The following is a 27,638-nucleotide window of genomic DNA, read 5'->3' on the forward strand; positions in this document are numbered from 1 at the left end:
TCTTAAACTTTCACCTTTGAGACAGTTTGACCTTTCATATTGGCAGAATTTTGGGGAAGCAAAAATAACATATAACGCATAAAACGCATAAAAAAAGTGTCTTTTGGACAAATTCCTTCAAATTGAGCTCTGTAAAAATACTTTCCATTCAGCACAATTATGGATCACCGAGAGAAATAAAATCATTTGTAAATATTCACACAACTTTTGTACTCCTTGGAACTGAAACTGCTTTACGTCTAAGAGGGAAATTTACAGAACACTTCAGTGACGTATTAACACCACACAAACCAAACCACCTAAAGGACAGGAAATATAGATGAGGGGAAACATAGTCTGTAGATTACAGCCCACTTAGGAGAGCAACTTTGATGGTAAGGATATTTTATTATTATATTTTATTTTATTAGCCAATTATTATTTTTTATCAAGTAGTAGTATATTCAGGCAAAAGATGGACCCTTTCAGTGTACCATCCATTTTTATAATGGATAAATATTACTCTGAGTTTGCGATTATTGAGTGAGTTTGATATTTTATAATTATTATTATTATTATTATTTTTTTTTTTTTTTGCTGCTGGGTGAAACAAACATAACGGATGTGTATCAGTATTTGTTTTCATTGACTCTGATATAGAGTCAATGAAAACAAAAGAAAAAAATCTAATATAGAATAATACAAACAGTACCTATACAAATGTTCAAGATTAGTGGTGTTTTTTGCATCAAAGCTGTCGTCCACTCTGCTCAATGTAGTGACATTAATAACACATTATCATTTTGAGCAGACAGTGCAGCATGTGCATGAATACTACCTCATCTGAGTGCAAAATGGACACTCTACAAGGCGTGGGCTACACGCTCCTTTTCATCCCGGGAATCCTACTGCACATCGCTGCTTTTTGTGCCTTCAGGCTGTGCTCATGGACAGACACCCACATCTACATGTTCAACCTGGCCTTGGCTGATTCCACCCTCATCCTTTTCCTCCCCTTTAGGATCTATGATGCCTTTAGGTGCCTTCCCAAGAACTCCCTGTGCATGTTCCTTTTCAACTTTCATTTCCTCAACATGTATGCTAGCATCCTGACCACAGCGGCCGTCAGTGTGCACAGGTACCTGGCCGTGAGGTTCCCCATGCAGGCCAGATCCTGGAGCAGGAAGAAGGAGACAGCAATTGCTGTGTGTTTCATCATCTGGGGCCTTCTGATAACTGTATGTGCTGTGTTCAGAGAGGAGAACAGCCCTGACAAACTCTGGACTTGTTATGAGAGACGCAAAGATAAACCTCTCAGTCTTGTTTTTATACTTCTGCTACTTCTTCTGGGCTACTTTCTTCCACTGTTGACAATAGTATTTTGTTCAAGTCAAATTATCTACATTTTGTTCAAACTTAATGATGAAACACAGGAGAAGAAAGGCATCATTGGAATAGTGACGGCTAATCTGGTTGTCTTTGTGGTATGTTTTACTCCTATAAATGTGAGCTACATAGTGAACTACCTGAGTAAGCCACCTGCAGACTGGCAGTGCAGGCCCATGCTTGCACACACATACTTAATAGTTTCTGAGTGGATCGCCTCAACCAACTGCTGCTTTGACTCCATCAGCTATTACTTTCTTCTCAAACATTTTTACTCTCAACAATGATTTTTATTTTTTTGTATTATTGTTTGTGGATTTAAAATGATAATGGGGATATTCATAGTGTTTAGTAGTTTAACAGTTTTTGTTCAAATGATAAAAATATTGTTTCTTGCAAAGTGGCTGCTATGTCTGTCTAGTGAGGAAAATGTGAAATGAAATTCAATATATTGATGTTTGTTTTTGTTTTTTAAACTTCATCTGGCATAATTTGTTTTTAGAAATCAAACTAGGGCCAAGAGTTTAACCTTTATCTGACCTTCCTGTTCTGTGTGAGCCGTTCAAAGCACAAAATCAAAGTAGACAACAAAAGGCCACACTGATTTTTAACTCCTGTTCAAAGAGACAGGCATATGCTGTCCAGTCAATGCGCAGACCCCCGTGGGAGAGCTGACCGTCTGAGGCCAAATGGAGCATAGCCAGTGTGTATCTCCCTCTAGTGGCGACTATGGTTATACTGCAGTAGTGCCTTAAGCAAAATCTGAGAACAATAATGTGAGAAAAATCATTTACAGTAGTTATCAAAAATACTGTATTCAGTTAAGGGTGTGCACCAGTAATTCTGCCAGAAATGTGCAAATTCCCCTCTGCTGTTCACTAGTTGTTCAGTGAGCATCCAATTAAAGATAATGCATTGCCCTAATGATTTGCACTTGACATTGGTGTGAAGGTTCAGAGACCTTTAATGTGTGTATGTGAATATTGTGTGTAAACCGTATACGTGATGCGTCTTCTGATTTAGCACCAAGTATGACAACATCAGCAGTCAATTATATAATGCCATTTAATAGCAATACTCCAAAGATTTATGGTTATTATAACAGCAGTATCTTAGCAACTGTGAATGACAGAAAAAAGGGAAATTCGGCAGGCATCATTGAAATGAGAAGACTCAGTTCTGTCTGAGATCTCTACACTAAGAACAGGGAACAGCTGAGCTCAGCAGTCAGCCCGTAAATACTGTACATACATCTTATTCACAGCCAAATAAAAATGCACATCAGGACAGGAGTCCCTTCTCGGGAGAGCAACTGTGAGCCCTGAAAACCCAACAATGACATATCTCCTATTTACACTATTTACACATCAAACACAACAGCCTCTTTCCAATGCAAAAAGAAAAAATGGTTTTGTGCTTTTGCTTATTACTGCACGGTATAATGACAAAAGTAATAGGTACATTCATTCAATTGAGATGCTGAAAAACTGCTTTCAAGATCCCCCAGTATGGCAGTACAATCACTGGAGTGGAAAGGTTGATGTATAAGACATTATGATACACAGTGTTCTCTCACAGCATTACAATCAGTTTGAAGGTTTGCTCAAAAAACACACACTTGTAAATCAAAATGAATACAAAACTCTGAAAGAAATATTTCAAGTTAGCAGTAAATACAATTACATTTACAGTCTATAATGCATCAAAGTAGTTAATGAGCAAACCCTCAAAAATGGCATTCAGTGTCATTGGCATAAGGACAATGAGAGCTGAGATGAGACTTAACAGTACAAGCTGGCATCAGGAAATAATAGAAACAGTCCAAAGGCATATATATATATATCACAAATACTGCAAGTGGTGATATGGAAACTGCAGTCAGACCACAATTCAAATGGTTTATGGCACTTCATTTCATGAGGAAGCAGTCAACAGTCACCAATTGGAAATGATTTTGGCACACATAAGAGTAATTATCAATGCTTGTTAGTCCTTATAAGCAAAATAAATATCAGAATAATGTGGTATTTGTTTGGAAGCTAATGCCTGATATGAAAGTATGCTTGATGTTATAGGCTTACATTATCATTTTATCTAATGTAAAGTGTACATACAGAAAACTATATATTGCTCACTATTAATATGAAGCTTGTGTTGTTGCTCCTTATTCATTGCCTGATTTGGCTGCTTGGTCCAGTCTCTGTTTGTGACTCATCTTCTAAGACTGTTGTGTTGATCTAAACATGCAGCATTTCATACAGCACTGGACACTTTGATGAGCTCAATATATATTCCCATTTCTCTGCTGGGTACACTTGCATTACCTTTATTAACTTTGTGTTGGCTTCATCCTCTGACATTCCTTTCTTATCTGTGAGACCTTGACCCACAGTACCTTACAATTGAATAAATGAGACCATGTTGCACACATTGTAACAGTTTATGAATAAATGTCTACACTTATAGCCCCTCTGCAGCATATGACAAAGTGTTCATAGTGCGTTGCAGTAAATATCCTTTTTGTTACGCTCCTCTCTCTACACGTCCATGTCGAATTACAAGTCTTTAAGAGTACATGGAGTGGAAGTGGAGAGCGACTGAGGCACACAAAAACAGAGATGGACGTTTCAGATGTCAGTGATGTACAGCAGCAGAAAATCTGCTGACATTTCAGAGCTGCAGTCGGCTCTGACTTACAGCCTCACATCCCAGGAGGCAGGTTAGAGGCAGTTATATGTCTACCCCTCCACAGTACATACCTGTGTACAAATGTGTATAAAGTGTTTGAAAAAGCCTCTGTTTGAAAAAGACCATATGTTAGGTAATAGGTCACAGGAGTTTGACATATTTCAGCTTAATTGGATGTTTCTCAGAATTACTCATTTGACTTCAAGTACCTACTTGAAGACGATGCCAAAGGGGCAATACTGGAGAACAGATGGGTGATGTTGTCTTTAATGTTATCCACAAAGAGAGAAGCCTCTTAGTAGTACCTCTGCAGCCATACTTTATGTACAGAGACCGAGGACTTGAATGTCTATCCACATCTTTATATCCTCCCCTCCCTCTCCGTCACCCCTCTTCCTCTGCTGCTGGAGCCAGGGAGAGTAGCAGCTCTGCAATGCAGACACAGCAACAACCTCAGCCCATCTGACCAATTAGTGTGCGCCTGGATATGAGTGGCAGAGCTGAGAGCCAGTCACAGTCACGGAGCGATACAAGAGGCCAGGGGCTGAATGGTAATGACATAAACAAAAGGAGGGGGTCAGAGACGCTGCACTGGTCCCTCTTAAGTCACTGTCCATTCTGAGTCCTGTCATTACAGCTCTTCTTCATCAAATGGCTCAAGTCCATAAAGTCGGTCAGCTCGCCCCGCTCTAGCGCCCCCCGTATGAGCGCTCTGCTCAGGGCAGGAGTGTGCTGCTGGGACACATAGGCCTGGCTGCTGGGGGTAGGTATTGTAGGGGGTGGCAGAGGAACAGGAACCATGCCGTGACTGCTCAGGATGTATCCTTCCTGTGGCCAGCGAACAGGGAGAGGCTCACTGTACTCCATTGGGCTGGGTGCGCTGGGGGCTGTTGGGGCACTGGGCGCACTTGGTGCTGACACCACCCTGCGGCGCTCGGGGGAGTCCTGTGGGGTCATGGGATACACATATTCACCTGCAGACTTTCTGAGGGGAGCCTTGGGCGTCCCTTTCAGTGACTTTTCCTGCTTACTGAGGCAGACGTAGTGCTGCCGTGGAGTGTCATTCCCTCGCCCCTCACTACTGTGGCGCCCCACACCGCCCTGTGGGAACAGTCTGGTTGTCAGGTACACAGATGGGGGCATGCGACAAGGTGAGCCTAAGCCCACTGAGCCCCCTCCCAGGTATGTTTGGCTTGTGTCCCAGCCTCCAGAGTTGGAGTCGGACAGTCGAAGTCCACGTCGCTTCTGCTGGGGAGTATGTTCTGGTGTGGGCAGGAAACCTGGGTCGAGTTCCCCGGATTTGACCCACCCATTGGGCATGACGAACAGGGTCTCCCCGCCCTGAGAACACTGGCGTTCACCTCCTGCCTGGCGTGTGACACTCAGGACTGACCCTCCCATAGCACTGTTTATCAAACCCCTGTCGCGCCGCTGTAAACTGGACTGAGATCCGGTATGATGTCTCCGGTTGGACGGTTTGTGAGCCATGATCCAGCAGACTGCCAGGCCAGAAAGGGCTGCCCCGATGGTGAACGCTGACACTGCAGACGCCACCAAGAGGTTCAGGGAGACCAGGCTCTCTGGTTCAATCAGTAAACTCTGCTGCAAGATACCTGTGGAATGGATAGATTAGCTCAGTTCATTCCACTTGTAACACAAAACTTTACAATATGCGGATCAGAATTTAAAAGGACAAAAGTTGATACCTAATTAAGAAACAATTGAACTTATATGTATACACAATTGAATACAATTGAATAAAATGGAAATGATGTGTTAATCCTCTATAGATGTCTGTCCACAGGGTGCCCTTAAACATCATTAATACTTAGTGCTATGTAGCAGAATCTACTTAGTGCTACAAAGCGGCATCTACTTAGCACTTTACCCCCACAAGACAAAGGTAGTCCAAAAAAATCAATATCTACAATAACACTCCTAAACGTTGGTCATAATGTGGGGCATTAAGAGTCTATTTTGTGGGATGAGTCTTTGTAAAAGGGTCTCTCCACTCTTGCCTTGAGGCTCCACAGGCTCTGCTTTCTACAGGCCTGTAACTGTCATCAGCTCTCTCTGACCACAGCAGCTGACTCCTCACTCTTTCCAGCCTGCAGCCGGTCACTGAGTGTGTGTGTCTCTCTCCTCTCTCACACAGGGAACCATTACCTCAGTGTTTCCAGCACAACTTTAATCACTCCCATCTGCAGACACAGCAGCGTAGAGCCACACTTCCACTACAGGTCTATCACTTTTATAATCAGGATAAACGCAAGCAGCCCATATGTCATTGGAAAAGACAGCGTGAGGATGGTTCACAATGTGTTTCAATGTGCTTCTCAAGTATTAATCTCACAGGACTGATGTCTTTGAAGCTGACCTACCACAGTGGTCCTCTCTTAATATTACTTTGGTGACAATGGAGCCTCTTAGCAGAAATTACATTATTTTTAAAGCTAGCCTTGGCCATTCCCCTCACAGACTGTTCTTTTGTTTTGATAGAACAAAGACTTCAGTGGGAGGATGTTGCCTTTCTCATCACGCATCATTTTGTCTGTGCGAGTCATCACATCTCTTTCACATCCTTTCTAATTAAGCCGTCTCTTACTGTGCATAATTTGACCTGTAGAACCCAAAGCCCAAATTCATCTCCATGTGTCACAGTGACACCTATTTCTTTATATGGCAGCTAAGCAACTTGCTATTCAAGATTTAGAAGTCTTCTGTGTAATTAAAACTTTCTAATTGCAGAAGTTGCCACGTACATCCCCCTGCTCAGGAGCAGGAGGAGCATTTAGAGAACAAAATGTTCAGTAGACAGGTGTAGTTATCTATGTAACCACTAGGTGGAGACTGCCCTCAGTCCACAGCCCAGCCTGAAGTCCATGTCATAGTGCTGCAACATACCATCACAGTCTCCCAGATGGGAGGTGGTATTCCCATACTCCACGTCTTGTTGAAATGGGAGCCTGCAGTTACAAAGGCATGCATCAGAGGACCAAAAGTGACAATTAACACCCAAATTATACAAAACAACAAAACAAAAACACTTTTGTTCAAAGAAACATACATTCTGAGTAATACAATCAATAATATTAACTTGACACAGAGTGAATGTAAAGAATTATTGATAATAATAATTAGTTTCTCTTTTTCCTTGTAACCTATGCCATAGGTCAGGGGTCAGGCTCGTACTCCTAAGGGGTGACACTGGACATCAATATATTTTACAATATAATATATGATGTAGCACCATTTATGTTCCATTTTGTTCACAACCCAGGGAATCTTTGCATCTGTATTAATTAATTGCAAACCTGGTGTATAAATATCTTTGTCTGTAAGAGTTAGACTATATTTTACCTTGTGCCTGGTCTCAGAAAGGAGCAGGTGCTGCCTCTGGTCCAGCCACAATATGGATCCCTTGAGGCCAGACAGCTTCTGCACACAAAATATATGGAGTATAATGGAAATAAAGGACAAGGAATGTGCAGAATGTTGGCCTCATTTTCACACTAACTCCATCAGAAAATGCCTTCTGTCCTTCCTACAACACAACTTATTCCCTTATGTGCTGTAGGCTATATTGACGTATGTGCTCCTAACAAGTAACATATAAAACACCAAACAATAAAAACAGTTTCACTCTTTCCAGCAAATCTCATAAAAAACTACAAATATTGACTTGGATTATTACTGCTGGCTGGCCTGATATGTAGTTGAAGTAAAGAAAAGTGTACAGACCTCATGCAGCGTGAGTGAAGATGGCAGCGGGATGTGGGCACTCGAACCAGACATGAGGGGAAGGCTAGCAGCAGAGTGTGGCTGGTTCTGTCCAGAGTCAGAGACAGGAGCTGTCGAGCCTGAGGAGAGTCCTCCCCACACCTGCACGTAGCCACAAGATACACAATAGTATACAAAAACTGACAAAAACAGATTCTGACTGTGTGTATAAAATGCTATGCATATTCTTGCTTCAATATGTCCGATAGAGTACACCAGTAAGCAATGTCAAAATCGGAGCAAGGTCAACAGCAGGTGATAAAAGGCCTACAGTACACCCCTATAATAAAGTCACTGAGAGTCCCAAACTCTCATATAAGCTCGTGAGACAGTAAAGGACATCTCCAGCTCCCATTTCAATGGAATGATAAAGCCTTTAAAACCTTTTATCATTTTTTATTTTTATTTTCAAATGTACGAAAGTGTATTTTAAAGTTGTTGATAAATTTCTTCTATAAATACTAGACCACATCTTAGTTGTATTGAATCTTTTGCTTTGAATGTAGAGTCTTAAATAAATAGATCAAACTAGGCAAAAAAAAATAAAAAATCAGTATTAACAATAATTTACAGTACTTACTTGTCAGGGTTGAATCCCTCTACTTCCTCCAGAAACACGCTGTTGTGGGAAACTAAATCTCCATTGGGAATCATTAAAAACTTCAAGATGGTTCCTCGGGTTGAGCCCAAAAATAGCACGGTTCTGTTCTTGTGTGGACCTGCTTCTGTGTCCACCACCATTGCTGTCAGCTGGTACCTGGTCACAGACATAAAGTTTAGCTCACCAAGTAACTTCATATTAAAATGCATGCATGTTACCCACCTCCCCATTGTTTTGACCACCCACGGCCTGTGTCCCAACAGTGGAACAGTTTCATCCATCAGAGGGTGTGTCTTCACAAAGTTTAGCACTTCGTCTGGCAATGTTGTGGAGGTGCTGAATCTTGATCCCTGTACTGCACATCCTCCGGGTCTGAAAAAAAACAAAAAACCCCCAAAAAAAACAGCTAAGTCAGCACTGTACGTTATAAAATATATTCTCAAAATGGTAGCATCTACTGAACAGCTTCAGTTTAGAAAATGCATTGCAAAAGGGAATATATAGTGTGCCCAGGGCTTAGGAACAGGCCTATAAATTCTGTTTTTAGTTTTGATGTTTTAGTTAATTGCTTAGTTTCAAGGTATTTATGCATACGTATTTCTCATTGCAAGAAAATATCATTATCCATGTCAAAATACTGCACAAACACAATTCAGCTGTGAAACCAATATACAGAGGGTCCATAAAATCTCTTTACAATTTCAAAAATGTATTACAAAGGCAAGTAATACTATATATTACGGTAATTAGATCTGTTGTATTGTACTCACTGGTTATAAAAGTTTTTAATCACATTGGGGTCTGCATATTCGTGAGTTTCTCAATCAAACATTTCCAGACTGTTGGATTGGAAGTGATGGACCAATTGCGTGGCCACCACTTTCACTAGATATCACACCTCTGGATTTCTTTCTATGGGGCTATGTTAAAGATATCGTGTATTTAACAAAGATATGGGACATTACTGAACTAAAGCAATACATAACAGATGTGATTGCCACCATTGAGGAGGCTATGCTACAGCAAACATGGCATGATATAGAGTACCATCTTGATGTGCTTCATGCGACAAATGGTGCCCATATAGAGATGTATTAAATGAGAGTTAAAAAAAAGATATCTTATCAATTGCCTTTGTAATTTTTTAGTATTACTTTTTTATTGTAAAGAGACTTTATGGACACCCTGTATATAAAGCAGTGTGTGGTGTGAGTGACAGCAGGAGATAGGCTCTAAATGAGACACACTCCATGGACCATTGCAGAATGTTGCCAAGTTGCTTACACACTCTTTACGTATGAATACCTGGGTTTAGGCACGGCCTCATCTGGTACAGGAGTCCATATTGACTCGGGGGATTTTTGCTCCTTAAAGCGTCCTTCAAAGACATGTGCCAGCTGCTGCATGTCGAACACACACACAGCGGAGCCAGGGATGCTATGGGCACAGAGAGAAAAAATATTAGAGAAATTATACTATCTCATTATTGTATCACCAGAAGGGGGTGGTAATCACTTACATTTACTTTTTCACTACATAATAATTTTAAGAGTAGATTCACATATACATGATTAATATTAAAGGTGCACTATATAACATTTCTAATGAGGGGTCTGCCAACTGCATGTCTCTATTGAGATATTATTGGCTTGCTTAGTATTATTGTATTAAACGTATCTATCTTGCATTTATGTCATTACAGGAGTGTTATTGCTAAAAAACAAAAACAAAACAAAATGTTGTCCTATTACATGGCTGATGGTGGACCCACACCAGAAAAGTTACATATTTCACAAAAATTGTATTTTGACATGTGACTTTACAATCATTATTTTTCAAATTTCAAAACAGGCAATTAAGAGAAAAAATACAAACATATAAAACATATACACATACTGTGGCCATTTACTTCTTCTTGAGTAATATTATATTATGAAGTAATAATATTCTTACTCTGGCTCATCTACTCCTTATATGTCATGTTGCAGGTTTTTGTACCTGTTGGGAGGAGTGGAAAAGAGGCCCAGGATGACATCCCGGCCCTGCATGTGAATGATGCTGCTGGTGGCGTGCAGCAGGTTGAAGTAGAAGTGTGAGTCTCCGGGCACAGAGCAGTTGAGCCGAGCCTTCAGGAACGTGGTCCACTGTTTCTCCAGAACACGCTGAGAGCCGCCCAGGTCAGACTTACAGACACGAGCCACACGAGACACCATCACCTGCAACCACAGAGAAAGAGAGGGGGATAACTGTGAACTAACCTTCCCTGAAAAGAAGTAAGGAATAAGACTATCACAAAAGGAATTTGTGTTATATATAAACTATTCAAAATTCAAGACACATACTGCAGACTGCTTTCAGTTGTACTGCTGGGATCTTTTGATAAAAGGCCTAATGTTCTACAGACTTAAAGTATCATATAAGATGGCTCTATTACTAAGATAAGACAAATATAAAAAGCCTCTTACGGCTGCGCCCTGTTCTTTAAAGATTTACCACAGCAAATGATTCGCTGCAATTGCTTGGATACTGTAACAATATCTTTCACAACGTTCTATTTTTATCTGAAAGACTTTTTTTGCCCTTTGAACTCCCTGAAAGAAAGAGACATTACCAGCCTCAGTTGTGGCTGACACAATACTTTTGCTATTGTAAATTGATCTAAAATGACTCTTGATGATTAATGTGAGGCAATGCATGCCGGTCATACTCTGTACAATATCAGATAGTTTTTATTTTGTTTTGTGTATAGTCTTAAGTTTAGTTTGGGGTTTGTACAGTATATTCTTTAATTATGAGAAAACCTTGAGCTTCTGTCTTTGGGTTATGACTATTTCACTATCTGACACTAAGCAAGAACTTCTAATAATTAAATACAACTTGATAGAGCTGTCATCCATTTAATGACTTTTCAAACTGAACTGTGTCTATGATTGATGGTTAATCACCTTTTCGAGGTGATGAAACTCCATGGCCATCTCTCTGAAGAAGAAGTAAATATGTGGCCCATACTCCATGGCACTCACAAAGTACGGCTCTGCAAAACAATATTATCACTATTAGAAAATTCCCACACTTGTATTTATGCATTCACTGCAAAGGAATGCATTCAGAGTAAAGTGCATGACTGCCATAGTAATAACACTGACATCAACATAGACCACTGGCGTCCACTGGGTCTCATTAAATATACATGTGCTGTTTAATTTATCATAATGGACAAGAGGATACACATTATTTATCATTTATTCATCCTGATGTTCTTGACTTGACCTACGTGGCTTGTTTTTCCGCTGTGAAAGATAGAGTTGACTGAAAGGCGTCCGAGTAACCTCAATACATCACATCTGTCCAAGAGTGCTCCACTTAGGAATTCATCTAGCAATCAAATTGGATCTTCCTCTACAGCTTTATTCTTAAGTCTTAACCTTATCAGGAGTTTTTGCCATGAGAAAGAGAGTTCTAATTTTGAAGTACCTCGGAACCATTTAGAGTCGTGTTTGACGGTGCGTAGGGCAGGGCTGTCACCGAGGCTGCGATAGATCACAGCATCAATGGCTAAGAAGTCTGTCACGGTGCCGGTAAAGAGACTTCCATCTGAGACAGAAAAAGCACACACGTACGAACATGCGGACAGGGAAGATTAAGAAGAAGGGATGGCGAGATAGCACAAGGTCAGGAAGATTAAAACCAAACAAGTACTGCACCGAGAGGCCGCACTATAAATCACTGGTAAAGGTAAACACAAGGGCAGTCTGTACCTGCAAATAGAGCCACGTTAGCGTGTCTCGGATCATACGGGCAGCGCGCCATGCCACTCACAGGCTCGCCCACCATTTCCAAAGTGTCTCTCTGCAACAAGGAGAAGTGCAACCAAGTTTAGGTTCAGAAACTACTATTATTACTAAGATGATGGATGATGATAGTAGTGAGAGTAAAAATGTTTTGTGGCTCAATATGTACAGCAGTTACCATTCAACTAGAAGTGCCCGGGTCCATGTACTACACCATTAATTTCAGTTTGTCTGTCAGTGCAGGGATGTCAAGATTATGGAGTTCATTTATAGCCATGATATTTCAGATCACAATATCATTTTAAGAACAATAATAATAATTGTGAAAATTAAAAAAGCAGAATTTTGGAAGTTCCAAAACTCCAAGTGCCCTTTTTCTGGCAGTTTATGTTTAAGTCAGTTTATCTGGCAGTTTATGAAATGAAATTTTCTATCACCACACCCCTATTTTATAATTACAGAAATCACTTATTTACAATGAAACAACAAATCATAACTTTTTTTTACTTAAATAAGCTGCATATAGCAGATCTATGTACTTACAGTGTAATTTGCACAAAGAGGATTGAAGGCATTTGTTCCACACACAAACAGGCCGTCTGGCTGACTGAGCAAAACCTTGATGAAATTGCGGCACTCGCCCTTCAGGAATGATAAACACCACAAATGACGGATTAAAAACAAGCAGATAATTATTAGATGCACATAAAAAAGGGATGTTGTTAAGCTGCAAACTACCAGTTGGAGATAGCTAGACCACCAGGCTGAGGAATATGGCTTTAAACCACAATCCTTAGAGGAAATGGCATTATCAAGCACACTCCCCATGCTGGAACAATAGGATACACACTTTATAGCTGGCTTCAAAGTGCAGAGTGAAGATTGAGGTGAATTTTAAAGCTGCTAACCGGGAACGTAAAAGTTGATGAGAGCTGTTGCCACGGTAATCCCTTTGTGGCTATATTTCAGCAGAGTCTGATCACAGAGCTGCTGTCAGACAAGATGCTCAAACCTGGAGATATGCCTCACTGTTATAGATAAGATTCCCCTGAAGAATCATGGCAAATATTAAACCTTCCTTTAAATGTTTGCAAATATACCTGACAAAGCCCCATTTTCCCAAAGAACAATTTTCATCAGAGTGAGGAGTGCTTTGCATAATTTTGATTTGCAGATCATTGGATTGTTTGACAAATGGTGGCAGAACAGTGCTCTTTTGTGTTACTGAATAATTCACACTAAAATATGCCCGCGTTCATACCACACGACCTAATCAGGCATTAGCATTAAATGTATTTTAAATCACACTGAAGGAGAAAAACATTTTTCTTTCAAATGGGGAAACGATAATTGTAATTTTGAAAGCTGTCATTTTGACTCACTAATGCACCACAATCACATCCGTAATCATGTCTTACATTTACAGGGACATTATTGCTAGTGACAGTTGCTGCTTCTGACTTTTCACTGTCTTCTGCCATTGCTCTGCCTCAAGCCAAACTCCCACTCGTTTTGTCCTTTTATTAAAATGTTATTTTTCCTTTCAATCATTTGATGTTATCTGTTCCTTTAAAGCTTCAGCTCTCCTGGTGTCCTCAGCCTGTTGGCTCCGTCCACCTACACACATGTCCCTGCATTTAGCTCCTCTCCTCAAGTGATTTCAATTACTGTTTGCTCCCCAGGGCTATGTCAGTCTCTCGGCTCAGTTTGCTCTCCAATGTTTTCTCATTGCTTCTTTTTCGCTTTTCAATTTTTGTCTCGATTGGATTTGGCCGCTGGCACTGTGGCATTTATTCAACCAAGCATATATATTTATAAGCTGTCAGTCTTACCGGAATCAAATAGTATATTTTTATCACATCCAGCTGGAGTCTAAACATGGTGACTGGAACAAACGTGTAAAAGAGTCCAAGCTTCACAAACATTTCTGCGAGTGGCTGTGATTAGAGAGTTGATTTTGCACCAACAAGATCAGATTTGTGTAAATATCGTATGAAGTGTGCACACAGGAAATACGTTTCCTTCAACAGCTGTGGTGTCTGTCCAAGCGTGTGATAGCGTGGATATAGCTGGTGCATAAGAGTGACTTTCAAAGTGCCGTGTTTAATGTAATATACCTCATGTTTGCCCTTCATACGGCACACTCGGATGTCGTTTTTATTGGATTCCCACGTCCGCTTCTGACAAAAGAAAATTATTCATATTATTTGGATAGTTATAGTCCATTTTTATTTCCTTCCTTGGACGTAAAAGAAAAAGTTCTTACCTTGCTGTAGAACATTTCCTCCCCAGCCATGTTATCCAGTTCTACTCTGTACAAGTCATCTCTGTCCAACACATGCAACATAAGGGTTGGTAATCCAGTTTGTAAAAAGAAGAAGAAGTTAACATTGGCATGGAAGACAACTGAAACTTGGATAAAGTAAACTACATAGGGTTTTGATAATGAAAAATATGACAAAATATGGAGTAGGTATATTACGAAGTAGTTATTGTTCAGCTACACTGCTCCAAAAACTACAGTTGCTGCTTTGTAACCCCTGAGTTCACCTTCGATATACCATACTACCAGAACTAAGTCTTTAAATACACCGTACTTTTGATGGAAATATTTAAAATGTAGATTGATAATAGGACTGCTACGCCTTTAAACTAATAATAATTCACCAACTGTAATTAGTGAGCTGTAAATAAACAAAGCCAAAAACCTAGAATGTTAGCTACTCATCCCAAATAACACGTTATGATAAAACTGACAACTATCCCTTTCTGTGGTGAGTGTGAACAAACAGCTTGACATTTAGCAACAGCATTTGAAACATCACTCTGACAACCATCGTCTACAGAATGACAGCAGATGGAAGCCGGGGGATAAAAAAAGGAATATTAATGTGAAGACGTCACTAACACACACAGTTGGAGGTGGTTGCCGTTGGTTACCTGGCTCCAATGTAGAGCGTGCGGTTGACTTGGAGGACGGTTTGAATGTGTAGCTCCTGCCTCTGAGCCGAACGGTGTGCCCTGCCCAGAAACACGGGGTACCTCCTCACCACTGAAAGATCAAAACAAGCAGAGAAATATAATCAGAGCAGACAAGGAGTGCTGTCCTGAAGTGTGTCAGCTGAGGACAGATAAAGGGCAGCTTCTATTTAGATGTGCCGGTATACTTTACAACACAGCTTTATCATCTCTGTTTCAATGTGGAAAAGTGCCCAAAGTGGAGCCCGCAGGAAAAACAAGGGCTTTTATTTGATCTGCATTTGTGATGTTTTTTGTTGTTGTTTTTTTCATTCAATTGTGCATTGAATATTGTCTCTATTGTGTCTAGAGCAGTGGTTTCCAACCCTTTCTTTTTTGGCTCGAGTTGCCTCTAAACTTTGTATCAAACTGAACACAAGTCTTTCCTAACAAGGGTGCTAAGCAGAGAAAGTTTACTATAGTGGTATATACTGTCAGATGTTAGTTAACCTTTTGTTTTGATGATTTTAGTGTAAAAAATACTGCAAAACCTTCTTAAAATACTCTTTATGTATAATGTTTAGCTTTTGTTGAAGTGACATGCTTCCATTTTGGGCCTCCCAGGACACTTTCTGCACAGCTTGCATAGTTTTTTGGTTACTTGGCTCGTGTGCTTCTTTAGTGTCATTTGACTAAGAAACATAACTTGAAACAGCAGTAGATATGAGAGCTAAAGCTTTAAAGCAATGAAAGAGTATTTCCCTCTATTACTAGTGTGTAATAGGCAAAGTGTTTGTCATGACTTCCTGCTGGATTTCTGCTGTCTCAGAGCATTACAATAGTTTTACATAAACAGGAAAGGAATGGAAGCATCAAATTGTGGACTGTGAAGAAGTTTGTGATGATGGAGGACACTGGTCTCCGCAGGGAGTCCTTGTCGCCAGGAGACAGATTGTGAAACGGTCTTGTTGTCCTTGACTGTAGGGGAGGCATGGAGGAGCGGAGTTATCCATCTCCACCTGCCTGTCTCCTCCCCTTCCCATCTCCACCCTCAGCCCTCTCGTTTGTCATCCACACCACCCCATCCTGTCTTATTGTCTCTGCATCTCCCTCGCAGACATCCAGAGTCAGGATTTGCACTTTCTCATTTCCTTATTCAAAAATCTAGCACACACTGAAGACTCTGATCAGATGTTATTTTATTATTCCAGCTCTGAGCCCATCTCCCCACACCCGGGCTCTGACCTTTGACCCCTGATTTCCACTTCTAGCACAGAGCCATTTATCAACTGCGCAGGCACACACATTTAAAGAGGAAAGGACGCACATACCTTCCACAGGGACGTAGCTGAGCGGACTGGGTTCCTCTGGGAATGAGCCGTCAACCATTTGAAGTAGCACAAGAAGAAACGTGAGGGGAGGAGTCACGGTCGCCATGGCAGCAGGACACATTCTGTGATCAAAAGGAGAAAGTCAAAATTCACTATTGTGTGCAGTATTTGAATATGCATTTGAATATGATAGAGTGTACAGTATATATTGACTATTTGACAGGTTTCTTTATGTGGATGTGACAGGGTCAGCAGAGCAGCAGGGTGGCTATTCGCACCTCAAAAGAAAGACAAAGACAATGTGTTCCTATTCTCTACACACTAGTGAAAAGGTGACGTATTGTTGAAAATGTCACTCCATTGTAAAACTGTGTGAACTAAAAGGGTCTCAGAACCATATACCACACAGAGAGGCTGAGTATTCACCAGGTTACAAAGACATTTGGGTGTTTTTTTCCCCCAATTGATTGGCTATATTATGGACGATTAGATTTTAAAAGCAGGGGGTGTGTCCTTAAGATGAGCGAATGAGGGAAGAGAGAGGACAAAAACTTAGAGCAGATGGACAATGTTATTGTTGTGGTCAGAGGTTAACAAAGCTCTCAATCAAGCATACCCAAAGTAGAGCTCAGAGTGCCATTAAGATCCAAAATGTGCTGTTTATGGACCGAGCCCTACTAGCAGAATTGCCAAAGCACAGTTTTGTAATGCAATTTCTTAGTCCACTATCTCTTCTGACAGTAAAGAAGGGAAGGAATTGATGTCTTTGGCAGCATTTTGTAAAATAGCATCTCATATAAAGGAGCTTTTGTGCCCACAATTGGTTTACTGGACAAATAAAATGTCTAGGAAAATGGTTTGTGGTCAAGCTAGAAAAATACAATTTGTATCTTTAGCATTAACGCTTCAACACATAATGCATCTGCAGCCTTGTGAAAGTCAGTAAGATGTTTCAATTAAATATTTAACACAATTTGATACAGGGCTGCGCGATTTGGGAAAAAGATCTAACTGTGATTTTTCTGACAAGCATTGCAATTAGACTTCTACTCAAAAGCTCACATTTTAAAACAGTATTGACAGATCTAAACTACAGGGTTAGTAGTGTTTATGCCGAATCAGACAGGATACTTATGTTGTTTGTGGAGGAAATTATGCTATTTCCTATAAATCCTAATAAATCCTAATAAATTTTAGCCATTGGGATGTGCTTGTCGTTTCCGTTCAAATATCAATTTCGATTCAATTACTCTTGCAGCCCTAATTCAGTACAATACCGTATATTAACTGAACCTCGGAACAATCGAAACACATGTTCAAAATGTGGAAGCTTTCCTCCTAAATCCTGTGAGATGGCTCAGCGGCTTGCTTGTCTTTGATGTGAGGATAAGCACAAAAAAAAAAAGAAAGTGTTACAAAAGAGAGATGAGAGGAACCAAAAGGGTGGAGTACTCTGGTTTTCAGTCTCTACAAACTAATATGATCCTCAATGGGGAATAAATGAGAAGAAAGGTTACAAATTGACCAAAGAGTGTGAGTAGTATGAATGCTGTTGCTATTATCCTGAAACCATGTTCGCTTTCCCCAACCCCCTCCCTCTCTCTTTCATCCACCCTTTTCCATTAAGCCACCAGCACCTTTATTCATTCCTCTTTCTATCTGCCTGTCATTTCACAATATAAAAACACTGTTATTGTAATGTATTGAGTGTTGTGGTAGTTGCTAAGGTGATGATAACTGCTATTTTGGTACACAGCAATGTATTGTGCATATTCACCTGCGTTGCCCACCACTTGAGATTGCATATAAGTTGAAGTGTGAGGGTCTGTTTAAAGACATCAGAGGCGTCAGACTATGCTCAAGGGATACTTCAAATGAAATGCTTGCCTACAGATTGCAGGTTTTGACACATCTAAGCAGCTTTCCTCATCAAATGCTTTGGAGGAGGCAGAAAAGGCAAGGTGGGGCTGGCTTGATTCATCTGAGTGCCTATGCTAATTCTTCAAACTAGATGTATAGGCTACCGGAACGTCAGTGTTATGGCCAGAACTAAAAATAAAAAGCATTTTACGCAAGTTTTGTTTAATAAAATACAATAGTGGCTGTTTTCTATTTCAAGGACCTGCAAATATTGGGCTGGTATAATAGAGGCTTGTGCTTTTGAGGAACTTGGACCAATTTATATCAGTCAGCCATAGGATTATTGTATAGATTTATCTATCGAACAACAGCCCCAAATCATTGCCGTAATCTTAGTTACCAGTGTTGCCTGGAATACACGCTTTCACAGTACTTTACAATATAATCTGGAATCGTGTCCTGGCTCCACAAATTCTGATGGGCAAAACAAACACCATGGCTTACCAGTAAAAAGACAGAAAAAAATAACACGATGACTAAGAGACTTTTTAGATTTTGTTCAGAATGATACAAGGATATTCAAAACATTCTGTCTTGTTTGGCGCACTGTGGCTGGTCCTCAGACAGAAAGTAGGAGGTACTGGCTAATCAAATTAACCTATAAACCTGTAAATGTACTGTAGCGTAGTCCAAACCATTTTAATAATGGGTCTTTTATTGTTTGCAACTTATTGCTCATATTTTGGTGCACTGTTTTTGCTAACCAGAAAGCTGATTAAAATTAAAACAAAGTGATAGTCCTATTTAGTTGTATGTGGCAAATGTTATTCACCTGAAAACAAGGGTGCAATTTTCTAAACAATTAATTCCAAACAACTAAATAGTTTTTTGTAGTAATTTGCATATTCAAATCTCTATTTAATACAGTATATTTTTCATCACAATTCATTATTCTGCATACGCAAGATCAAATTAAGCAAATACCTAAGCATGAATTTTAGTAACCTTCGCATAAGCAGATGTCCAAACCCCACAGCCAATCATTAATGCAACCTCCTCATTAGAGCACATATCGATTAAGATTATTGATTCAAAAGATAAACCACGAAATCGGGGCCAAGGCTGACATATGAGAACTCCGCTGCACACCAATCTCATGACAAGGGCAGTATTTTTAAAGCCCCAAGCTATAAAGGGAGGTTCAAGGCTTCCTCTATGTTAAAACTGCCAAAATCAAAGGTTGTACGATTTCCCACAAGACATAGTCGAGGATAAAAGATGAGGCTGAAGAGACAGGAGCTCATCAAGCTTTAAAAATAGGCTCATGGTTTCTGAAAGAGGGCTACAAAATTAGGCAAATGGAGACAGGGATTCTGATTTGTGTCTGCTTGTAATGGTGTGATTGGATTAGATGGTGTGACACGGATATTATGGGATGTAACTGACAGACCTGTGCCGCAATATGGGCTCATCAACTATCCATTAGCAAAGCATCTTGTAACATGCACATCATTAACCAATCAGTGGGTCATCTAAAGGTATAATCACATATGCATTCACCTTCATTGTGTCCAAATGTTGTATTACATTGGGTCATAACCTAAATAAGTGATACACAATTATAACAAATATATATTCCAGACTGTTTAAGTGCCACAGAGACACTTTTCCACTTTCAAGCCACTTAAAGCGTTTTACATCATGGAACCACTCACCCATTCACACACACATTCATACACCAGTGTGCGCAGACACTGGGGGCGAGGTGGGTTAAACGTCTTGCCTGAAGACATAACGACAGCATTTATCTGTGGGAGCTGGAATTGCACCGCCAACCTTCGGATCAGTGGACAAACGCTCTACCAGCTGAGCTACTGTTGCCCTCATAATTGCACACGTTTTCTGAATTAACTTGCAAGATCAATGCGTTAAAAAGAGACACAAAATAACATCGACGTCATTATCCACCATCTGGGCTATTCATGGAAAATAAACACTACCAAAACCATACAGCTATACAAAAGAGTACACACAGATAATTGGCCTTTTTGCATTAATTAATTAAGCGACAGTATAAAATCGATTATGATCATATACTAACCTGCGTGCCTGCCATATTACTATCGATTAAACTGCATTAATATTACATTTATTGACTCAATGAACATTTTCAATCAGTAACCTAAAGATATGCACGGCTGCCTCTAAGTCTTTTCAATTTTGATTTAAATTGTGTTTCTGTTATACGAGTCAATGATTTTGTTACCCTGAAACTATAATGCTACCTTTGTCATTACTTTTCAATAAATTGGTTCATAAGTGGTCTAAAGCGTGCAGAATTCACACCGCGCCTCTTTTACATGTGTGTATACATCACCCGGCAATAACGGCACCAAAATACTGCAATGCATTTGTGAGAAGTTGTGTGGGCATCTTGACATTTCCCTCCTCATACTGTATGTGTCACTGTGATCGGGACTCGTTCACTGACTCCCCATTACTGTTTAGCCACCATACTCTGTGCTGCTGTTACCGTAGCAACCAATAGCAAAGCTGGGCAGAGATGGTCTATTGCAGTAGATGTAAAAACGAACAGGGCGGGATGTCCTCCAAGGCACACATGCATATAGAGTGTGTGAACAATATCATGAACCAAAACAAAATAGTATAGGAGTGCTAAAGGTATATCATCGATTAGTGCTACCAGCAATGGATTTAAGTTTAGATTTTGTGTTTGGGCATGATAAGCTAAGGATCTTAAGGCATGGATCCCCTCTTAGCGATGAGGGGGATGGGAAAAGGCTATCCACATAAATCACATGTTTTAAAGCACCTTCAGGTTTTTCTCACTGAATGGAAGGTCAAAAAAGTTCTCTCGAGCATTTGAAGACCTAATTGGTCGATAGGAAAACATAAATCATGATATAAATTATACTCATCTTCCCCCTACAAATCTTTCTCATAAGACGGTTTCTCTTATGCAGGTTAAAAGACTTAAAGAGAGATATCCTGCAGGCGCAAACACAGACAGGGCTAAACTGGGAGAAGTGGGTCACCTTCACACTCTGCTCCATTCTACAACCACCGTAACTTCATTATTGGTCTAAATCAGATTGTCAGATTAAACAGGCAAAGTCCAGTAAACGCAATTTCTCCCAATAAATAAGTCACTCCTGTAGCAAAGTCCAAATTATACTGTCATAAACAAGCAATCCAACTATATCATTGATAACTGCATTTATTATGTAACTAGTTGTACATATTGATGAGAGAGAGAAAAATAGTAATAGTGTAATAAAGGACTTCATAACAACTAACAACCAAGGTTATCATTGTTGCAGGTGTCATACAGTGAAAAAATAAAACAACCATTACCACCGTACGTCTGATGTTTAGTACTGTAAGCAGTGACTAGGCATATTCCAGCAACTATATGGCATAACCAATGTATAGACAGTACCCTTTTGCTCTATAGGTCTGATAAAAATGTATAAAGCTGATCAATTAATTAACAATAAAAAGTCACCAGTTCACTCAAATATGCAAGTTGGAGATGGAGAAGAGATCAGTGTACCCCTGTAGACACGACAAGATCTCTAGACAGAGCTGCAAAGATATGCGAGCAGCATCACATATCGTAACCACATCTTATTGCCTCAGCCTTTTTACTGTCTTAAGGTTTATCTTAGTGCACTATATTATGTCACTGATGCTTGAAGGGAACGTGGCTATAGTGATGCACCATTCGCAGGATCTAAGACGATTTTGCCAAATTTCGTCAAATAGGATATATGCATGAGACTCTCTAAAGTCAGTTTTTATCTCATCAAGGCTAGACGCGATATTCTCTCGGGAGGCCTCCCCTGTCTGCCGGGAGCAGCGCTAATCAAAGTTAAGGGAATCTGTCTTTTGCAGTTAAATATCCTAAAACACTACTCCATCTGCGGGGTCGTTTATATGCTAATGCCGGGGTTACATCCGCACGGACCTTTGATGCAGCTGCGCATATCAGGTTAAGTGTATGGAGGAGAGAAAGTGAACACGAAGGAGGAGAAAAGAAAAGAAGGGGTGAAGAACAGAGGAAGAGATATTCCCTTGGGTGTGTGCCATAGGTAATTAAAACAGGATGGACAGAGCAGGGAGTGTAGCCAGGACGCTCCCACCAGCCTCATCTAATCAGACCTCCTGCCTAAAGCCCATGGTGACAGACACATCCTAGGCAGTATGGATGAAGCAAGCTTATGGATAATCTACACAAGCAGGAACGCAATCAAAACAGCGAAATCCGTGCTGTAAAACAGGCGATATATCAATGGCAGTATATAGGGGTGAGGCGGCACAGGCACAGTATATTTATGGCGCTGTAAGGAGCTGCAGCAGCAAGGGCAAACGTTACTAACCAGAGTTTGACTGCAGTAAGCACATATACATTCAGTGCACATAGCCCCAAGCCAGTATGCAGTGCACACCCTCCAACACACGTGCACCCAGCCCCATACGTGCAGCAGCAGTGATGCAGTCTCCACACAGCAACGGGGGAGGTGGGAATGAACTCCTATCAATGGGACTATACAGTGTAGGGAGCAGTCTGGGCTTGGTTGCATGTTTTGTTGTATTATCTTAATACCAGTGTTTAAGGAGAATCTTATGTTAATCCTTACTGGTGCTGAAATGGTTGGGAAAGAACATCTAAATCTTTGCATGTCAATAACAAAGCAAGCAAAAAAAATCGTAATGCAGTATTAATCCAATTTAAGGAGAGTATTTTGCTTAGTATTGCTTAGCACAAGAAGTATTGGCTTGTGTGCTTGTTAGTTTTAACATCATTAGGCTGTGGATTGTCTAATATAAACAATACAACAATTATCTCTCATTTAATATATACTATTTCCTATTGATGGCGTAGACTATAAAGAAACGTTTCAATTAGAAAGTGGTTCAAAACCGCTGCATGTTTTTTTCTTTGTACGCTCTGATCGCCGCTAGCAATAAATATAGCTCTTTGGGAGGAAGCCTGCTAGGAGGATCACAGCTCTCAATAGGAGGTCTACACACATTTCAAATCAAAATGCCAAAGAGCTGCTGGTGGATTGACATCCACACACAGACACACGTCATACACTTTCATTTCTTGCAGGTGTAAATGTGTTGCTGCTTTGCTCGAGGCTGCTCCGGTGACTGCAGCCTCACATGAAAAGAATAATTAAAAAAGAAAAGTTGTGTTTGTGTGGGAGAGGGAGGGGTGAGCTAGAGGACAGGATTGAGAAGAGAGGGAGATTAACCCAAACAAAGCTTCATCGGGCAAATAAGTATCCTAGAGTAGTTACAAGTCAAATAACCAGAATGTGGCTTTATCTACTAATAAAAAGCAAATCAAATCTCCAAAATTCATTCAAAAGTCATTTATTTTGCCCTTCTTTTGACTTGTGCATTAATTTATTGCTATTTTGTTCAAAATGCCAAAGTTGACCTAAAACACACATCAGTGGTTTTAACGATTTGGAGAATTAAATGTATACATATTACATACAATTTTCTATTTTTGTCTGACCAACAAAACAGGAAATACAAGGATTGACATTTGGATCCATCTCTGTGGGAGACCTCCAGATTGAAGTGTCCATTATGCCACTTCATTCATACCACCATAATCACTCAACCACTCACTGCTATTTTAGTTTAGTTTTGTTTTTTTCAATACATATTTTTTGAATTCTCATATTTTTTATATTATATTATTTTTTATATTTGTGTACTGTCCATATGTACTATTATCTTGCAGCCCTAACATGCATCATGCGCCATAGGCAAGGAAATAAGAAGTGGCTTAGCAATGGCATTTGGGAAAGGTCACTTGGCGAAGTGTTTTCTTAGTGGCTGTCTCAAGAAACTGAATGGTCTGATTCTGACTCTGCAGTTTTTTAGGTGTGAATCAGATCTACAAAGGAGAGACACTAACTTTAGCAGCTTTCTAAAATTGTGAGGGGATTTGGGTGACTATGCAAATTCATTACAGACCCATAGTACAAATGCAGTCGAGTTACCCGGGCAATGCATATTCTAATGTGTCTTTGAACTGAATTACAACCACATGATTTACAAAGAAAGCCTGCGATAGAAAAGTAAAAGCACATTATCACTGGAGACACAGCTATTATAATGCTCACATAGCATATCTTTACATTTAAAGAGATTTATACAACTTGTACAGTAACTCACGCACATTGCTAAACCAGTCTTTAGTATATTATGGCACTTTTAACAGTATTTAACATAGTTTTCAGTGGTGAAGCTCTCATCCAGTGTGGTATCTTTTATTTTTAGATATTTAAATGTTTGCATAAAAATTGTGTATCTTTCACTGGTTTCTGAGAGTACATGGATGATTCCCAACCTCTAACCTCATAAAAGTCCCATGAGTCTTTGCTCAGAGGGTCTTATTGTAATAGGTCACTCTCTTCAGATACATACATAGTTTGAGACCTACGATTTCTCTGCCTTAAGGTGCATATACTTGCACGTTGAAGATAAACGCTTTGTGTGAAAACTTAACTCTGTAAATACTTTATTCATTGACAAATAAGTCTGGGAATGTATAGTTTAACCATCAATGTGTGAATATTTTGTTTACTGTAGTACAAATGTATTTCAAGATAATATAACAGCAGCAGTCTTGCGGCATCTTAAAACATAAAATGGTAGAATTTTGCCGATTACATCCCAGCAGTGCTCAGAAGCAGGAGTGAGTCAGTGTTGTAGTGGGTAAAGAGAGGCAATTTGTCCCGGGTTGCTCGACACAGGAGGAGCTGTTAGCTTACATCACTCTATTTTCAGAATGTTCTGCTTATTCCATGTCTAACACACAGCCATTTCAGTCATTTACAAGAATGAGCTCCTCTTTAACCACCCAAATGTACTTGTTGTTGCCCACTCATGGCATGCAGCAATTCTCCCTCTTCTCCATCTATGCCCCAGATGCCCTGTTTGTGGTTTAACATGTGTGATTGAGTAGGGACCTGTATGTGATCAATAGAACTCATTAAAGGTCCCGTGGGCAGTCAGCTTACACCAGCTCACTCTTTTACCTGCAGCTGTTAAAGCTCATTGCTTCAAGAGCTTTTAACTTTGCTCCAAGCAAATAACTAGATTAGTTTAGCTGGGCTTTCCTATACATGCTGTATACATTATGTAAGTGTACACATGAGGGCTTGGTGTAAGTCAGAGTTGGGCTTGGTAGCTGGTGAAACAGTAGCTGCACCTGTTGTTGCTTTGTGGTTGGGTTAGCACCTGCTCACAGGGCTGCTGTGAGGCTGTCTGTGTGGGCAGCGGGGATAACAGGGAGACCATTCACAGCCTCTCAGACTGCTGTCTGCAGCCTCGGCTTTCTGCTACACATTTTTGCTTCTGTCACTTATGCTCTGCCTACCCCCTGTACTCTATTCACCAATTTGACAACTACCACACTCCATCTTCTGCGTCTCCTCTCTTCAGTCTCTCTTTTGTCTGCAACTCTGTCTTTTTGTCTCAAATGGTCAACAAAAACACAGACACAACCAGCATGCCTTCGGGGCTGTGTGGTTCTTCTGTGGAAAACTGTTGTGTAAGAGATGATGTTGTAAACAATAAACAGCATTATAAATCACTGAAGTGTGAGCTGGTTCAGCAGCACTTTCACATACACTTGGCCTGTAGGGGCCGTCACTGGCCGGTGTTGTCACCCATGTTTTTCTGTTAATTTCTTATGTAAATTTGCTACAGAGTATATTCACATTGTTCTGTGGATTTGTGATGTCAGTCCTGTCACTCTAAAAGTGACTGATGACAAAATCAATTGCCCTCATGGTTCCAGATCATCATAGCAGACCTTTGCTCTCTTTAACAGGGGAAACCCAAATTAAATGTTTTTTTGAACACAATGCGCAGTGATCCTGCTGTACTTTAGAGCTGGACTATTTACTTGGGATCTTTTACTCTTTACTGCTGGATTTCAGTGAGGCTTTGTGCTCATCAATGCAATGCAGTGTAACAAAATATCTTGAATGCTGAGGCATCACTTCACATCTGGGCTACACTAGGGGCCCCTATTCAACACGTGAAATATACCACATAATATCTATATTACCTCACAGAGATTACACCTGCAAGAGACACAAAGAGCTCATCATGCAATGTCCAGACGATGCTCTGCACACATAGCCTAGAGACAGGAGGGGTGCTAATAATGCAGCAACTGCGTTAGATGCTAGCAATACAATGCGCACCCACCGTATACCTGTCTATTCTATCTACGCCCAGTGTTCCCTTACGTATTTATGTCTGAATGGCTCTGAAACCGTTTGGCTCACTCACCACAGCAGATGGCCAGGTACCGGGAGGATGAGCAGGTGCCCTCTCCGCGCCTCTTTTTCTTCCCAATCTGTGGTCAAAGGCTGATGGGTGGCTCGGTATATCCAATGGCTCTCTGGAACAGCGGCAGCTCCACACAGCCGCACCTCACCTGTCTCTTCCCTCTGTGGGTCTTGCGCGTCGCCGTAGCAGCATCACCCTTCAGTAGCGCGTCCAATTCGCCCGACCAACCAAAACCGTCTTTTTTTAAGAGAAACTCCTTCCAGAGCCTTTGTGAAATTGCAATTTTCACCAGGCGTTCTGTCTCTCCAGCCTCGCTCACAATCCTAAATCGTGCAAAAGCGAACTGTGGTAATTATTCAGTCAGTGGGGACCCGCAGCCAATTGTCTGCACTTGGTCAGGATACGCTTTGTGAAGTCAATGGTCAGCAAAATGTGGTCTAATCCTCTTTTTAAATTTACAGTGGCGAGGTGAAATGTCCAACGCAGAGCAGGCACAGTGACAGCAGGGGCCCATAATTCACACCCCCCGAAACACAGTCCTGCAGTGGATCAATGATGAATAGACTCTCTCACTCCGTCTCTCTCTCTTTCACGTGCACACGCGCAGCACAGAAACATTTGTACAGAGCCTCTGGCACTGTTTTTAAAATGCTCTGACAAAAACGACTTTTTCACACTTTTAATCCTCACACAACATCGCCGCCTGCAATAGTAATTTGCCTCTACAACGAATATATAGTTTTATGTTATTATATCCTATAGACTAACAATGGGGCTTATACAAAAGGAATATGAACAATGTCAACTGAGACATTTTGAGACAAAGACCATTTTAAGATAATTACTATAATATTTTCTGTAGATTCACAAACTTTTCAATAGGCTACCATAAAATGTAACCACACGCACACACAC

General features: G+C 40.5%; 2 protein-coding genes across 2 annotated transcripts; one reads left to right on the plus strand and one right to left on the minus strand.

Annotated features, from left to right (window-relative positions):
* Positions 1-332: 332 nt before the first annotated feature.
* On the plus strand, positions 333-1,652 carry gpr35b (G-protein coupled receptor 35 b). Its single transcript, XM_055228609.1, has 2 exons — positions 333-374; positions 791-1,652. Exon 2 carries the CDS (start codon positions 801-803, stop codon positions 1,650-1,652), a length of 852 nt encoding a protein of 283 aa, XP_055084584.1. The 5' UTR covers positions 333-374; positions 791-800.
* Positions 1,653-4,453: 2,801 nt separating this feature from the next.
* LOC117384916 (semaphorin-6B-like) lies at positions 4,454-27,246 on the minus strand. The gene is made up of 17 exons (XM_033982088.2): positions 26,724-27,246; positions 16,515-16,636; positions 15,166-15,277; positions 14,492-14,552; positions 14,343-14,405; positions 12,769-12,867; positions 12,193-12,283; positions 11,909-12,028; positions 11,380-11,468; positions 10,433-10,650; positions 9,740-9,871; positions 8,657-8,806; positions 8,414-8,590; positions 7,795-7,935; positions 7,414-7,491; positions 6,958-7,019; positions 4,454-5,666 (listed from the first exon to the last, which is right to left on the minus strand). The coding sequence occupies exons 2-17, from the start codon at positions 16,633-16,635 to the stop codon at positions 4,660-4,662; spliced, it is 2,721 nt and encodes a 906-aa protein (XP_033837979.1). The 5' UTR covers position 16,636; positions 26,724-27,246; the 3' UTR covers positions 4,454-4,659.
* Between the last annotated feature and the right edge of the window lie 392 nt (positions 27,247-27,638).

Source organism: Periophthalmus magnuspinnatus, chromosome 17, assembly GCF_009829125.3.
Source record: "Periophthalmus magnuspinnatus isolate fPerMag1 chromosome 17, fPerMag1.2.pri, whole genome shotgun sequence".
Classification (NCBI taxonomy): domain Eukaryota; kingdom Metazoa; phylum Chordata; class Actinopteri; order Gobiiformes; family Gobiidae; genus Periophthalmus; species Periophthalmus magnuspinnatus.